The 18,197-nt window shown below is 35.9% G+C and overlaps 1 protein-coding gene across 1 annotated transcript in view; it reads right to left on the bottom strand.

The window, feature by feature from the left end:
• Positions 1–16,541: 16,541 nt before the first annotated feature.
• The window catches only part of LOC126378010 (nephrin), a 107,129-nt gene continuing 105,473 nt past the window's right edge, over positions 16,542–18,197 (bottom strand). Inside the window, exon 23 of the mRNA XM_050026032.1 lies at positions 16,542–18,188. Within this exon, the coding sequence (XP_049881989.1) occupies positions 17,931–18,188 (258 nt within the window). The 3' untranslated portion in view covers positions 16,542–17,930. The remainder of the gene's footprint in view (positions 18,189–18,197) is intronic.

Here is an 18,197-nt window from a genome sequence, read left to right as displayed (position 1 = left end):
CATCGGATATTGCTTAGTGTTAACTCAAGGCAGATTTATGTGGGCCAATTGCGAATATATTAGGCCGGGAATGCGGCTCGGAAAAGTGCTGTGATTTACGTCGTGGTTTTAGTGTTGTGCGGGAGCCGGGAGTTGGACGATCGAACTAATTTAAAATCTGCGATAGCTCTGTTCGGAGAACGCGTGACTTGCATCGTTCTGTCAATGGTTCGAATCTACACACGCTTTTTTTGACGTGACTTATTGTAGATTTGCCGCAGATGGCGTTAACTACTTGGCCGGACAAATGGGGAGCGCTGAAGGTTCTCACCCGGTACAATGTTTAAGACAACAGGCCTGAGGGTGCCCAGTTGGGCGTGAACCTCGGCTCAGGGCGTCGTCTAAGAGGAAAAATATTTGAAAGAATTAATCGACAGCGATCGTGGGTCGATAGCGATAAGCGTTGATTGAGGGAAATCGTTGACCAGGCGGGGTCGGTATCGGGGTCCTGAAGTGTTTGGTGTCGCGAGCTGATTGGCTGCCTCTATGGCTAGGGTAATCGGATCGTCGGGAATCTACACACGCACACACACACACACTCAAACGCACACAGAATCTTTTTTCATACTTCTTTTGTGTACCACTCAATTTTGATATTTTATGTTTTTGTTTTGGCTACACTTTCCTATAGTTCTAGAGTTCCGTTAGAGGTTGGGAGCCTGGTGATCTATTGCACAGGGTCATCACACCTAGTATAGACAACGGTCTCTCACAAAGGCACTATAGTATATATCATTACCCTAGTTAAGATTACATAATTTGTGTTACCTTTATGAAGAGAAAAATAAAGATTTTTTTAATCCCGGGTAGGGCTCTAAATCACTGAATTCGCTTTCCATTTATACCCAAAAACAAAGATAAAAAATGAATACCTATGTCTCTTATTCATGAAATTAGAAGGTTAAACGAAGGAAAATCTGTACAGCGCCATCTATATTGTTTCTGAGCAACGTAGCCTGGAAAGTTCCTCAATGCAAAGCCCCCCAGCTTAAAAAATATCAGCACACGAGAGAATAAGTACGTACCTATCCACTTGCAAGAACTTAACTTACTAGTTTGTTAGCTAGTTCCGTAAATTTATCAAATTTCGCAAAACAACTTTCGAAGAGGACTTTCGCATTCATCTCCGGGACTACGCAGCGCTAAAACCAGTTACGGGCAGTTTTATCCGGCTTGTCACTTTACGGAAACCGTTATTTACTCCGTCCTGCGGTTTACGTCACAATTCGATTTAGTTTTTTATGAATATATTTAAAGCTTTTTATTTTTACAAATAATGAATATTGTCCGTGTGAAAAAATAGAGTTGAGAATTGGTATTTTGGTGTAAATTGGTTTGTAGTAATTTTAATCAGGAGCGGAAAATAAAACCCGGGTTTGTCGTTCACTCCATCTTGGTAATGTCCTTATTGGAGTCAGTTATTAGCGACATCTGTTAGATTTTTTGGTCGTAACGAATCATGGTCATGGCCCTCAGTATTAGTTACGACCTCACTAACGACCTGTATAATATACAGGGTGTTAGTGACATCGTAACGAAAACTTTGAGGGGTGGTTCAGGCCATGATTCTGAGTTGATATCAAGTAGAAATTTCCGTCGCAAAAGTATGGATTGGAAAATAATTAAAAAGAAAAGAAAAATTTTCATGAATTTTTTGACACGAAATTCCACTTGATATCAACTCAGAATCATGGTCTGAACCATCCCCCTCAGTATTCGTTACGGGATCACTAACACCCATACCTACTTATATGGCTACCGTATGTACTTGTACGGGGTGTAAGTGTCATCGTAACGAATACTGAGAGGGATGATTCATCTGATTATTCTGAGTTAATATCAAGTGGAATTTTCCATCGCAAAAGTATAGAATTGAAAATAATTTAAAAAATCTAAAAAAAAACATGAATTTTGCGACGGAAAATTCCACTTGATTTTAACTCAGAGTCAGAGTCTGAATCAACCCCCTCAGTATTCGTTACGATGTCACTAACACCCAGTATACGTGTATATATATGTACGTATGTATAATAATGTATATGTATATACACACATTACTAGGCCAAGAGAAAAGTATATAAATATACGTGTATTGACTTTTGATAATAATATTATGTTGAAGCAGTATTTCGTTGTTTAATTAATTTCCGGTATTACATTATCTGTATCAATAAATTTGATGAAAATTAATACTTGTATAATTATTAATTACATTGTATAATAAAACATTCGTTCTACGCACAGTGGAATGGAGATAATTTTAATAATGATTCATTGATGTCGGAGGAAATATTTATGGGATTATTGACAATCTCAGCTTCCTTTGAAAGACAGGGATGTATTCTGAGCGGGCTAATTAATCCTGACTATTATAATTATTTAATAACAACCACTGAAGATATTTAAGACTACTCCTGATTTAAGACTTCTATTCCCGATTTTAGACGCTTATTCCTAATTTAAGACTCCTATCCCTGACTTAAGACTCTTATTCCTGACTTAAGACTTCTATTCCCGATTTAAGACTTTTATTCCTGATATTTGACAAAATGATAAATGGACGAAGACAAATAATTAAACAAAAGAAATGGTTCCGGCCTTCGAAAACAATTTATTGAAGACAAAGAAAACAAATTCAAGAAATAATACACGAAGAAAAACTTCATTTGACCAGGCTGTATGGCTATGTCCCTTTGCCTGCTCCTTCTCGGGGCAAATTTAACCAAAAAAAAATCTCTTTGGTCAGGCTTTTTGGCGGGAACGGGAACGGGACAGTTGCTTTCTTCATTGAATAATCTAAATAATTAATACGAAGTGGTGTTTAGTGGTTAATGATCGCATTAAGTTAGTCGGTAAACATTCGCGACAGTGTTATTATATCGGAATATTCAATAAACAAAGTGTATCTATCTATTTTCGCTTCGTGCCAACAAGCCGCTTCATAACTCGAAAGTTTATGCGGACTTTTGAGTTAATTCGTTTGGGTTCGGAGTAGGATTCTGCTCCGAGGGTGGGGGCTTAGGTTTCATCATCACCTTTCATCATTTCATTAATCATTAAGACAAAAAATACGTAAGACATGGCTATATAGGCATAGTTCCCTTTGCCTTACCCTTCGCGGAAAACAAAAAAAAAATCTCTTTGGTCATAAAGTATTTTTTTTTATGAACTTAGAAGTTTGGTTGCTACATTTGAATTCCGGTACTTCTGTACTCTTTGACGACTTGGCTACAATATTTGGACATCGATTTTGCTATACGCAAAGACCCGGCTATGGAAATGTTGAATTCTGAGTAATTTAAATAACCATACAACTTCTTAAATTGAACAGCGACATCTATGCGATTTTTAAAAAACGTAAGCTGGAAAATCCCTCATTATCACAAAAAAAAGAATTTTTGAAAATTTAAATGTGTTTTAATGCAAGAATATTTAAATGTGATTTTATAAAAAGTAGCATTAATAACTAGGACTTTTTCGATAGTAATATTTTTTTTAATTATCTTTAAAATACGATTTTAGCTGCTGAGAAGTTAGCCTCAACAGACTAGATGTTGTTTTCTTTTTATGATGAATGTTGTGTTCACTTGTAATTGGCTTACACATAAGTACTGTCTTACTTTGTTTAATTATGTCCTAACTAAATGTTATAATGTGCATAGCTGTAAGTGATCCATTAATAAATATATAAATATAATATGAAAATTGCATTCCGTAAAATGATTGATAATAATACTTATCTGAATAGAAAAGCACTTTATAACACAGACGGAACATAAAGTACATAGAACACAAATAACATACGAAAACCAAATACTACACAAGGCGGACTGAATCAGAATCACTTATTCAACGTAATTATCATATCGGGTCCATTTTGATACTACAATACTTAAGTACTTCTCTATTTTTATAACATCACATTTTGTACGAACAAGTGTTCGCAATAAAACATTACTATTTCTAATTAGAATCATAATTAATACTTGCTCCATCCCTGTCTCAGTAAATAAAGATCATCTTCAGTTGTCTCACAATTATTTTTGATATTGGCTTTACTGAATTTGGTGCGTCGTACAAAAGACGAGGTTGTTTACGACTTTATTACAATATCCACCGTTTTCCTTTTCTCTTTTTGTCCTTCCTTTTCCCTTTCTCTTTCTTTCTCCTTCTTTCGCTCTCTTCTCCACGTGTATGCGAAAATATTTATTGTGTTCTACACGGTTTCAGTTTGAAACATATGTATATTTACCTGCATAGATTATAATGTATATAATTATAATGTAATATAAGTAAATATAAGGGCGATTAGTTAGTCCGATTGCTTCACCTTTCAATCGGATTTCCGTAACATTAGTATGGCGAACGTGAAAAAGTTTCGTTAGATCGAATCGCAAGGAAACTTTGCTTTTTTCTGACGTGACTTATTGTAGATTTGCCGCAGATGGCATTAACTACTTGGCCGGGCAAATGGGGAGCGCTGAAGGCTTTCACCCGGTACAACGTTACCTAACACAACAGGCCTGAGGGTGCCCAGTTGGGCGCGAACTTCTGCCCAAGATGTGAGGAAACCTTGCGCATTTGGCAGATTAGAATGGCAAACAAGAAAACAATTCTCACTGAACGGCCACTGTGGTCCAATGGTTTGAGCGTTGGGCTCACGATCCGGAGGTCCCGGGTTCAAATCCCGGTGGAAACATATCATAAAAATCACTTTGTGATCCCTAGTTTGGTTGGGTCATTACAGGCTAATCACCTGATTGTCCAAAAGTAAGATGGTCCGTGCTTCGGAAGGCACGTCAAGCCGTTGGTCCCGTTGCTGCCGTTGGCTTTCTTTCTTTTTTCTTTCTTTCTTTCTCTTTCTTTCTTTCTCTCTTTCTTTCTTTCGTTCTTTCTTTCTTGATCGGTCGACCGATTGGGCAAATGGGAAAAACCATAAAATATTGCACTGAGATATATTTTGTACCATCAATCTGTGCTAACAGGAACGCATCCATGTGCATAGTGGAAGATTTTAATTGATCGTTCCTTTATTTATTCCATTTCGTATTTTCGGTCATTTATAATTGATAAAGAGTTATCTATACAGGGTGTTAGTGACATCGTACCGAAAACTTTGAGGGATGATTCAGGCCATGATTCTGAGTTGATATCAAGTGGAATTTCTTGTCGTAAAATTCAGTTTTTTTTTGTGTTTTTATAATTATTTTCAGGTTCATACTTTTGCGACGGAAAATTCCACTTGATAATAACTCAGAATCATGGCCTGAATCATCCCTCAAAGTTTTCGGTACGATGTCACTAACACCCTGTATTTTTATAATAGACTTGACCGTTATCCCGTTTGTCACAGGGTCCGCTTACCTAACCTGAAGATTTGATATATCCGGGTTTTATAGAAGCGACTGCCTGTTAGACCTTCCAACCATTTGTCCGGCTAAGTAGTTAAAATCTCCAATAAGTCACGTTAAAAAAAAGAAAAACAAGATAAACGAGGGGGTGAGGTAAACCTGGCTCAGACACTGGTGGGGGGCGCCGAGGTGCCGTTCTATACGTGGTATTATTATTTATTCTATGACCCAGCAGTTTGGCGGATACAGGCTGAGTAGATAAGTATATAAGTAGATATCAAAATTTGCCGTGTAACCCGAATATAACTGGATTCAGTATATTCGTCAAGTAAAGTCCTTTAAATTTAATAAGGAGAGGCTTTTAACTTAATCCGATGCTCAATGTTATCTCAAGTCAAAGTCAAACGTTCAAAACTGTTAAGCGGTATGAATAACTATGAATTTTAAATTTCAAATTGGATAAGATATGGTAAGTTTTTGATTTTAGTTCAGGTCGATTCAGACTTGCTGTTAAAAGATAATTTTAAAGATTTTTATTCTGTACTTATTAAATTTAGGTGTAGTTATAAATAAATTTTGCAGTTATAGTTACAAATTACGTCTCACTAAATATCAAAAGTGTAATTGTAAATTGTAATTGTAAAAATGTTTATTTTTCATAAGAAATACAGAAAATATTGGTACAATAAAAACCCCACAAAACCAATTCCTCGGTTTGTCTGTGGGAGTGGAGTTCGCTTAATGTTATTATGTTTAAGATACTTAAAGTTAACTTACAGCTAAGAGATCTTTTGCATGAAATGTTTAAATAAAGATTTTCTAAATTTATTTATATTGCACTCCTGACGTATGTCGACCGGCAGCATGTTGTACAGATACGGTATGCGTTTACGAAGTGTTCTGTCACCGAAGTAGTTGTTGACACGTGGTGTCGAAGTATTAGTAATTAAGTGCAAGTAGTAACATAGCATCAACCTATATCCCTGAAGGGGTAGGTAGACCTGTGTCTTGTTTTTTTTTTTATATTAGCCAAGTATGTTGGCTCAACTATGCCTGATGGTAAACATAAAGAAGCCCTGATTGCAGTAGCAACTGAAAAGCAACGCAATGAGTCAGTTTCGAATCAGTTGCGACTACCACACTGGCCCACTAGGTACTTTTTCTCGCTTCGTTCAAAGGACCTCATATTGTAGTATTTATTTCTAATATTAAAATGGGAACTTTAATTCCACATACAAACACTTTACTTCACATTAACATTCATCCTGACGCACACGCACTCAGTATTTACACTTAGTCTTTATTAATGTCTCTGGTAGAAATAGGCTTCCACTGGGCACCCTCAGGTCTGTTGTCTTAAATTTTGTACCGGGAGAGAGCCCTTAGCGCTCCCCATTTGTCCGGCCAAGTAGTTAATGCCATCTGCGGCAAATCTACAATAAGTCAAGTCAAACAAAAAAGGTAGAGGTATTATTTAGTTACAATTTGTGTTTTATAATGTACCTAATTATTCGTAGGAACAAATTTTAATTTTAAGAGCCCAGTTTTTGTTTGTTTAATTGTTTTTGATGATAAATCGGCTGCAGCCGAAAATCAGCGCCTTAATCTAGCTTACATAAACAGCCTATATACCTACGTCCCACTGTTGGGCACAGGCCTCCCCTCAATCAACCGGAGGGGTATGGAGCATACTCCACCACGCTGCTCCACTGCGGGTTGGTGGAGGTGGTTTTTGATGATAAATCGGCTGCAGCCGAAAATCAGCGCCTTAATCTAGCTTACATAAACAGCCTATATACCTACGTCCCACTGTTGGGCACAGGCCTCCCCTCAATCAACCAGAGAGGGTATGGAGCATACTCCACCACGCTGCTCCACTGCGGGTTGGTGGAGGTGGTTTTTGATGATAAATCGGCTGCAGCCGAAAATCAGCGCCTTAATCTAGCTTACATAAACAGCCTATATACGTCCCACTGCTGGGCACAGGCCTCCCCTCAATCAACCAGAGAGGGTATGGAGCATACTCCACCACGCTGCTCCACTGCGGGTTGGTGGAGGTGGTTTTTGATGATAAATCGGCTGCAGCCGAAAATCAGCGCCTTAATCTAGCTTACATAAACAGCCTATATACCTACGTCCCACTGTTGGGCACAGGCCTCCCCTCAATCAACCAGAGAGGGTATGGAGCATACTCCACCACGCTGCTCCACTGCGGGTTGGTGGAGGTGGTTTTTGATGATAAATCGGCTGCAGCCGAAAATCAGCGCCTTAATCTAGCTTACATAAACAGCCTATATACGTCCCACTGCTGGGCACAGGCCTCCCCTCAATCAACCAGAGAGGGTATGGAGCATACTCCACCACGCTGCTCCACTGCGGGTTGGTGGAGGTGGTTTTTGATGATAAATCGGCTGCAGCCGAAACTTAGCGTCTTAATCTAGCTACAGCCAGCCAATTTATAATTCAATTGTTAATTACCACCACTAAACAATGTGTAAAAAGTCTAAAAGAGTGGAATTCTCTGCCGTCTTCCATATTTTCGAATGCATATAACCCGGGTGCTTTCAAGGCCAGAGTGGACAGGCACCTTGTGGGCGAGCTCCATCTTAGGCCTCGTCAATGCCTTCTGGCTAGTTTGGGGCCAAGAGCAAACCCATCAAAGGTAAAAAAAACATAATATACAACATATAATTTACACTAATTTTTTGCCGAAAAACTTAAATATATTTTTTTCTTTCTTTCCTCGCCAGCTATATGAGGTTGTACATATGAGGTGAGTATATGAGTCGAGCCCTGGGCGGTCAAAATGGCCACATAGAAGCATTTGACCAAAAAGAGCCATATTGCAATTCGACATTTGCGCCTATGAAAGTAAGTGCGCAATGCTAACAAATGTCAAATTGCAATATTACTGTTTTAGATGAATTGTTTTGACGTGTCATTTCTAACCCCCCCTTCTGTAAATTAAAATTAAAAATTCATATGCTTAAAAATAAAATACTGACTGGAATAGTACTGTACCTTGGGTACTCGGAAAACAGCTGATGCACTTTTCAATAGTTTTAACACGAGATTATTAAGTTTTACACACTATTATAACGTTTTTGCATTGCTGCAAAGATACGCGCGAAACGGCGGCGGCGCGGCGGGTCAACTGACATTTTTATTTTTTAAAGGCTTGTGGTTGACGGAATTTTAGACTGACAAAAAGAAGTTTGTCTGTTTTTATCAACTTGTTTTTATGTCTTGATTTATTTTTACAGTAAATTGTTAAATAAATACCTTTAAATAATATAAAATGACACATAAACAATCATAACACGTAATAAAAACAATTTACAGAAGAAAGTACAAATAAATAGACAGGTTACCATTGAGGTAAATTGTAATTAAGTGTATGGACTGGTCAACAATGGTGGTGTCTTTTATAAAGGACACCAGATGGATGACCAACATTATCAACCCTGGTGTCAAGGTCATTATTGAGTCGCCAATAAACTTGTTGAAGGTCACTTTGTATCCCACCTGACTAAGTACCGGCTTGAGCTGAACCCCAATATGGACCCCGCCGGCGTGGTTGACGATTTCCAAATATGCAATACGTGTCGTCAAAAAAACATGGACACACAATTAGGTAGTTTCTTCAAAGATAAATAATGAAAATCTGTTTACTAAATAAAGACCGATCTAAAGGTGACAAAAAACGTTTTCTTTTTTCTATATAACTTATTTATGAAGAAAAATGTTATAATAAGTGTGACATTTTTACACTTTTTTAAATGACGTCACAGGTTAGCTTTTCATACAAATTCCATAGTAATTTTGTGTTTGGACGTTTAGTAAAAAGTATCAAATCAAATCAAATCAATTTATTTGCGAGAACACATAGATACAATAAAGGTGGTAAAATAATTTAAATAACAATGTTGTGATGTGTTCGGCCTGCATGCAGGCGTACAAATATACATAAGAAAATAAAAAATAAAAAAGAAATGGTACATTGAAAGAAAATTATTGAAAATATACTTATTATTAAAAAATTACAAAATTTATTTATTTTTATGTTCAAAATATTCCTTCAAATTATAGTAACATTTGTCCATAAGCCATTTCGTTAAGTTATTCTTGAACTTGTTTCCAGTTAGTATTTTCAATTCGATTTGGCAGATTATTATATAATTCAATGCACATATTTGATGCATTTCTTTTATGCATGTTGGTTGGAGTCTGTGTTTGATGTAGTACTTATTTGACTAGGCAGAAACGATCCTATTAGCGGCCTTAATACTGGATAGCAATTTATGACAATCTTCCTGTCTGAATCGCCTACTAGAGCTAACACAAAACTTAAACTTTGGTTTCGCCAACTTGGACTTTGAATTTCATAATTTAACTTTAAAATTGTCTGCAATGTATCTTTCTTGGGGAACTGTTAACTTGACACGAACCCCGGGTTAACTTTGAACCTAGTTTAAGAAACATTGTGGTTTTTGGAACTTAGTACGCGGATTACGTTCTTGAAAATAATTGCATTTTCTTTAATTCAAACAGACACTGCTTAACACTGTGCACGAAATGATCTAGTTTGGAGAAAAGGATGCCTAAGAACTTTGCCTTATATAAAATTGACGAAAAATTAAAATTCTTTGTTTAAGATCAGATAAGATATTTTTAAGATTCACAGTGGGAAATATTAAATTGGACGCTTTCCCTCAATCAGCGCTTATCGCTATCGACCCATCATCATCACCAGCCCATTAACGTCCCCACTGCTGGGGCACGGGCCTTCCCTATGGATGGATAGGGAGATCGGGCCTTAAACCACCACGCGGGCCCAGTGCAGATTGGTGGTTATTAACGACTGCTAATGCAGCTGGGACCAACGGCTTAACGTGCCATCCGAAGCACGGAGGAGCTCGAGATGAAAACTTTTTTTTTTGTGGTCACCCATCCTATGACCGGCCTTTGCGAAAGTTGCTTAACTTCAACAATCGCAGACCGAGCGCGTTTAAGTTTAACCCACTAGGGTCGATTAATACTTTCAAATATTTTTTCCTCTCAGACGACGCCCTGAGCCGAGGTTCGCGCTTAACTGGGCAACCTCAGGCCTGTTGTTTCAAACGTTGTACCGGGTGAGACCTCGTACCACCGGCAGTACCCACCTTTATTGGCGTTGCTACCGTAGTGTGGAGTCTCCAGTCCCCCAGTTGACAGGTTGTAGGCAGAATCTGTTAATTACTTAGGAAGGGGAAGACTAAGAAGAGCTTACATGGAACAGATCAAAGAGAAGGTGAACGTCGTGTCTTATAAGAAAGTGAAGGAATTGGTCTGTGATAGACAAGAATGGAGAATGCTCCACCGACAAGAGCGTGGTTCTTAAATTAGTGATGATTACTAGGTTCTAGATAAATTATGAAATTCAGATTACTAAATAAAGTTAGATCTTAAACTAACGAAAATCTTTTTACATACATACATACATAAACTCACGCCTATTTCCCACCGGGGTATGCAGAGACTATAGAATGAAAAAGCGTGGGCGTGCGCGCGCGAGTGCGTGTATGACGCGATTGATGAATGTGAATGGAAAATCTTTTTCTTTTATCTATTTAACTTATATATGAATTTTAATTAGGAAAACGTAATAATAAGTCCGACATTTTATCATGTTTTTCTATGACTTCGCAGTGTGCTTTTTCACACAAATTCCAAATAATTTACTTATTATTATTATGATTAAGCATAAATTTCTTTGTCAACAAACGCCAATCAACACTGCGAACCGTGTTTACATTAAAACTGGCTCTTTGAAGCGTTCAAAATCATTAATATTCAACTGAAGTCTGAAGTCTACATCTAGAATCTAGACTTAATATGCTAAATTCCGACCTCACGTCAAACGCAGCCAACGGTGTTTGCTTTGGTTTAAGCTATAGGCGCTATGCGATAAAATGAGACTGCTACAATGACATAAGCTCGCGCAGGAGTGGATCAGATCCCAAAATCGGATCCGTAACTTAATTTCGAGAGACATAATATGTTCGATTAACGATTAAAATTAAAATTGATTGATTAAAATTGTTAGAGGGTAAGACATTTAAAAAACGTCTAAAAAATTGGCTAGTTGATAACGAATTTTATGACTTGAATGAACGTTTCTGAACGATGCAGCCAAAAACAAAGAAAATAGAATAGAATAGACTTCAATGAATATTTTGAACAACAATGATATTTGTAATTGACAAAATAAATGTTTATAATGTGACTAATTATTAGGTACTTACTTATTTCCTTGATGCTTAATAATGACATTATTTGTAATATTGTACGTCCGACATGGACATGCTGTTGAGACAATTTTATAATTTTTAACGACCCTCGGATTCGCCCTTTAGCTCACGACTATATCCAAATGTGATAGTCAGATGTTCCTCCATCTATCGCAAGATAGACCCAAGTACCCACACCTCACCGAGCTTTCTGTTAGAACATCGAGTCAATGTGACATAAACAGCAGATAAACGTCCCAATGCTGGGCACAGGCTTAATTAATCAACCGGAGGGAGTGTGGAGCATGCTCCACCACGCTGCTCTAGTACGGGAACTTAAAGCGATAAAAGAACCTTTTTAGCCGGTTAAGTATATCTTCAACCCGCAGTGGAGCAGCGTGGTGGAGTATGCTCCATTCCCCCTCCGGTTGATTGAGGGGAGGCCTGTGCCCAGCAGTGGGACGTATATAGGCTGTTTATGTTATGTAAGTATATCTTCGGGAATCGAACCCGCATCTTCAGATCGCGAGCCTAACGCTCTAACCACTAGCCCCGTCTAGAGCCCCGAAAACTGTCAAGTAGCCAATCCGTGCGGGGCGGACAGTAACCGTTCTATACGTAGTATTGTAGTTAATATATTTTCGCTTATCTGTTGATCTTTGCACCAACGTCGTACATGTGAGTTCGACTCTATATTGATATGTTAATGGTCGCAGACGCCGCGCCATCGCCACGAATATGCTGCGAACTTGTGGAAAAATTGTTCAGAATTGTAAACACAACCTACGTAATAAGAGTCCAAACAGGGTGCCCGCTGGCCTGTTGTGTTAAAATTTGTACCGGTTGAGAGCCCTCAGCTGTGAAGACAAGATTTTTTTTATTATCTTTTTTGTGACCCACATTCCCGAGAAATGCATTTTCGGAGGTATGTGACCCTAACCAGTATCGGGCTGGTTTTCCCTTCGCAGGTTGAAAGGTCAGACAGGCAGTCGCTTCTATAAAAAAAACCGGACCCGTCAAATCTTCAGCCGGATCTTTTTAAAAGATGGTAAAATATGCTATTGAAATAAATATTGACACTTGATAAACACATTCTTGTAATATTTGATAAACAGGGCACAGATCGTGTTATGTTCGGTCACGAGTACTAATATGTATATGTCGCAGGGATATGATAAAAACGGGGATTTGATCAAATCACGGAAGATGTTAAAATAACAACACTATTTTATCTTTTCCCTAAACAAATCTAGTGAATTGAACAAATGCCTAAATTGGTTCAGTGACATGACAAAAATAATTTTGCTTTGGTATTTTAAAGGTTTATTTCGTAAGATATACCTACATAATTATGATAATCAGGTGTGTGTAATACAAGGAAATATTGATATAAAAATCACCATTACTTAGAACAATATAATTTTTTGAAAGAATGAACAAAAATTTATTTAAAAAATAAAAAATATTTTAGTTGCGTATGATATGCCTATTTGTAATAATCACTTATTAAAACATGTAGCTGATTTGTGGCATTCTTAGAAGTGTCTTTCTTTTTATCAGCAAATCTTTTTAAATTTTGTGAAGAATTACCAAATAAACCTTTAAAATACCAAAGCAAAATTATTTTTGTCATTTCACTGAACCAATTTAGGGATTTGTTCAATTCACTAGATTTGTTTAGGGAAAAGATAAAATCGTGTTATTATTTTAACATCCTCCGTGATTTGATGAAATCCCTTACGGAATTGATCAAATCCCCGTTTTTATCATATCCCTGCGACATATACACTTTGAAACCATGTCACATTAACTTTTTTGACAAATTAAACCGTAAGTCTCATTAAATGTCAAATATGATAGTGGGACAGGGTTCTAAAGTGGGTACATGGTATTGCTCCTGACTGTACGAATGTCTTCCTCTTCCAACACTACCACTTATACCCGCATCATGAAACTTTTTCGTAAGTCTACTTTATTAATGATTTTTGTTTTTATAGCACCTACCTTTGTTTAACTCACAAAGAGAAAAATTAATTCGAAAATATTTCGGACTCGGACGGAACTTGAACCCATAGCTCTTGTTAAGCAGGGACGAGTGTTTTTTTTAATTCCCTCTAAAGTCCACACCTTCTTAGCGTCCTGTTCTCAATTCCCGTCATTACATTTTCTTTCATACCACAACACTCCCTTAAATACACTATGTAATTATACAATAAGTCACAATCTTCTTCTTCTATCGTGTGGGTTGTGAGGTGAATTACCAACCTCATCAACTCTGGTGTCAGGGTTATTATTGAGCCGCCAAAGGCCCCTGACATGGCTCATGTAACGACTATTCACTTACATCAGTAAGTAGTAACCTCAAGCCACAATAAAACCGGGTTTTAACCGCGTTAAATCAGGAATATGAGACTCCTGATATTTCAACACTGTTGCAAGTGCCATGATCACGGGATGACTGATGAAAGTGGAGTGGAGTAGGTAGATCCATAATTTTCTTAGGGCAAACATATTTCTACCCTCTTTCTTTGCTGTTCGTTTGCATTGACGTCGGATTGATCGGAACTATTTGAACTCGCACGGAACTCACTACTACAAACCATACTCACAGTGTTCTCGCGTTTTGGGTAGTTCATCGAACTGTAAACGCAAAAATATCGTATTGTTCTGGCCAGCAGCCTCCGAGGTTTAACAGCCTCCGTGGTCTAGTGTTTAGAGCGTTAGGCTCACGATCTGGAGGTCCGGGTCCGATTCCCGATGGGGACATTGTCGAAATCACTTTGTGAGACTGTCCTTTGTTTGGTAAGACTTTTCAGGCTTGAATCACCTGATTGTCCGAAAAAGATGATTCCGTGCTTCGGAGGGCACGTTAAGCCGTTGGGTCCGGCTATTAGCCGTAAAAACACTCCACCAACCAGCATTGGAGCAGCGTGGTGGAGTATGCTCCATTCCCCTCCGGTTGATTGAGGGGAGGCCTGTGCCCAGCAGTGGGACGTATATAGGCTGTTTATGTATGTATGTATGTTATATTCAGGCCAGCGCCTTCCTAATCTACGTCTGCAAGTCTCAATCCCGTATATCAAAAACTGAATTTTGCATAGGAGTTTGTTCTTAATACATTTGTAACATCACTTTCGTTCAGACCTCTTCTTCTATCGTGTGGGTTGCGAGGTGGATGACCAACCTCATCAACCCTGGTGTCAAGGTTATTATTGAGCCGCCAAAGGCCCCTGGCGTGATTCGTGTAACGACTACGCACTTACATCAGTAAGTAATCATCGGGACCAACGGCTTAACGTGCCTGGAAAAAGTTTTTTTTTTTTGCGTGGTTTCCAGTTTTTATGTCCATGGTAAAAGGCTCGCCTCCTAAGACTTAAACATAGGCAGTGAGGAGTGACTATACACCTCTGCCTACCCTTTCGGGACAGAGGCGTGATGCTACCTGTAAAGGGTAACGGTTACAAATAAAAACAATTATTTTTAACATATACGCTTTAATTCAATTTATGCTGATTACACAATCATGAGCTTTATGTACGTAATATCAAAGTCACATTTGGAATTATCGAACAATTTACAACCTTATTTTATTACAATGTGGGTATATTTTACAATGAAGATGATGAAAATTTTTATTCATTTAACATTTAAAAATCATTATTAATTTTTATTAAAAAAATGTGATCGAATTAAAAAAATATTATAAAATTATAGTTTTTAATAAACCATACAGTTCCTATATTAATATAATTAATATATATTAACAGGAATATATTATTATAATTTTTAAGTTTTGAAATGAAAACCATATTAAAATATAGAATAAAATAAAATTGTTCAACAATTACAATAATTTAACATTTAAACTCACAATTTTAACATTGACTTGTTTAATTAATTTAATATTATTTAAATTAGCCGTATTGACAATATGTTTTGAACATTTGATTAGCACTTACCTCTATATGACAAGCTCTTGTATTTATTTAGTTTTAAAATAGTTTGAACGGAAAATAAACATTTGAAAAGAAATTAAAATTCAAAGCAACGGAATTTCGGGATATTAAATAATAATGAATAATGAATTTCTTGAATAATGGAATAAATAATCTGTATAATAAAGTATAGGGAACCTCATTCAAATAGGAACTTTAGAAATCATTGTTTTATTAATTTGGCAACAAAGAATTCAGTCTTGTTATTATTTTCTCAAAAAAATCTGTTGTAATTATATTAAAGTCTAAAAATCAAAAGCCCTTCTAGAAACGGGTCTTAACATCTAAAAATTAAGATTATTTTTTAGTATGTAAGTCTAATTTGGCATACGTTAAGTGATATTTTATTTTCAAAATGGCATAAAAGTATAAGGCACGGTTCTTAATATTTTTCTAAAATTTTACTTAAGGTTTACAGTAGAAGGACGTACAACACAGCTACAGTGACTATTATAATGGTTTAATTTGCAAAAGAAGGATCTATCGAACAACTACTGTTGGCACTTTATCAGTTCAATTATTTTTCAAAATAAAAAGTAAATAAAAACATGTCTTTTTATAAGGTTAAAGTACAAATTAATTTTCAGTGATATGTTTTCAATAATTGGATTTTGTTTGTAAAGAAAATAAAAAGGAAAAAATAAGGTAAAAAATAAAACAAACAAAAAATATAATTAGATTTTTTTATTTAAATTCGAAATGTAACATGTGGTTGTGATTATAATATTCTTATTTTCTCAATGGATGGATTGTATCAAAATTTGAAATTGAAGTCACAACATTTGTTACATTCTGAGAAAATATATTATTGAATCAGCATTTAATATATTCAACCAAAAATTATAATTTAATAGTTACATATTCGACTTAAATCAAGTTGAAAATAAAATAAAAATAATTAAGTTGCTTAATAACTTAAAAATAAAATTAATAAAACTTTGGTATCTGTATTAAACCGATTAAATTTTGGAGTAGAAAAGCTATTAATGTAATAGAAAAATTACAATTTAATATATTTACAATCGTATCATAAGCGGGGGTATAATTAAAAATAATTAAAAAGAAACTTATATTATTGTCAGTTCGCGATTGAGTATTATTTTTCTATTTACACTTTCGGTAAAATGCAGAGAAAAATTCTTAAAAAATAAAATATACAAAATTTTAAAAAGACATTGTCGAATAGGCAGTATACGTATTCTTAATTCAAACACTGTGTTACCGTAGCATTGTATTTCCTGGCTATTTTTAAAACAACTATAATTGACAGATGTAATTAAAATAAAAACATAATGTAGTTGGTAGTTTATTAATATTAAGTACCTGTTTTTTATCTATAAATCATAGGTGTTTTATAATTCGCGGTGTAAAAATTATTTTATTTTATATCTAAACAGTTAAGACAGAAATTACTCTTGAAGGAAAAGAAGTGAAAAGGAATGCAAGAATAAAATAAGGTGTGATATATACTAGATGTGAATACACTATTTAAAACGACGCCATACTGTTGTAAGTAACACAGTGTTTAATACAAACAGATAATTATCTAAATAACAATAAATGCACTTCTATTATTCCGAGAACAATTCTAGAAACAAACGACGATTCTCGTCGGGGCAAATTCAAAATTTTCCCATCAATAAAATTTCGAAAAACACTTTCCTTAACACGACAAATATCTAAAACTTAATTAAAAAAGAGATCCGTCATGGGAATCATATTTATTATTTAAACAATTTAATAAATTCAATCGGAAAATGAGAAATCAAAATATAATTTCAATTACTACCTAAATATAATTCTAGAAATTATTAATACGATTGGACAATTAAAAATGTCTTTATTTCAACTTATGTCATTTTGGACGTTACCTTTCCTAACATTACATTACAATTATTAATGATAAGTCAGTCGAACAGTAATTTTAACTTTAATTACAACCAGATACGTCCAAACAACACGATTTTCGGACGAAAAACCATTCGTATTCGTATAATAAAATGTCTTTTCTATCTAATCATGGACTATACCTTTAAAAGTTCGTTCATTCGTATCACATTCAATGAATTTAATTCTATCTACAATTTTTAACTAGTCCACATATTTACAACTCAACAACCGCGCACTGAAACACTTTAAACGAGTTTCTTCAACATTTAATTCGTATTCTCCATAAGTCATTCGTAAACTTTAAGTCACTTTTCCGCGTTTTAAGTCACTTTTTCAAGTAAGTTTGTTTCTCCAGTTTTTAAACTAAGTTCTCCATTTTTAAACACTTATACGACGTGGGTTTCACTTCTCTTATTGTAGGATTCGTCTATGGTTACGTTTTGTTTTTTGTTTTCTTTTCTAATTGTCCCGTACTGGGGCACATCTGATGTAAGGTTTTGGACAGTGAGAATTTGACTGGAGTTGCTCTGAGGGGTAGAGGAAGACACTGGGCTCCCGTATTGGTTACCATATTTGTGTCTTGATGGGTCTTTTAATATAGACTGGGGCTGCTTGACCGGAGCAGGAGTTTGAGTTATCTGGTGCTGAAACAA

Source organism: Pectinophora gossypiella, chromosome 25 (genome assembly GCF_024362695.1).
Source record: "Pectinophora gossypiella chromosome 25, ilPecGoss1.1, whole genome shotgun sequence".
NCBI classification, from domain to species: domain Eukaryota; kingdom Metazoa; phylum Arthropoda; class Insecta; order Lepidoptera; family Gelechiidae; genus Pectinophora; species Pectinophora gossypiella.
The sequence above is the reverse complement of the archived record's forward strand: the minus strand, read 5'-3'. Positions and strand labels throughout refer to the sequence as shown.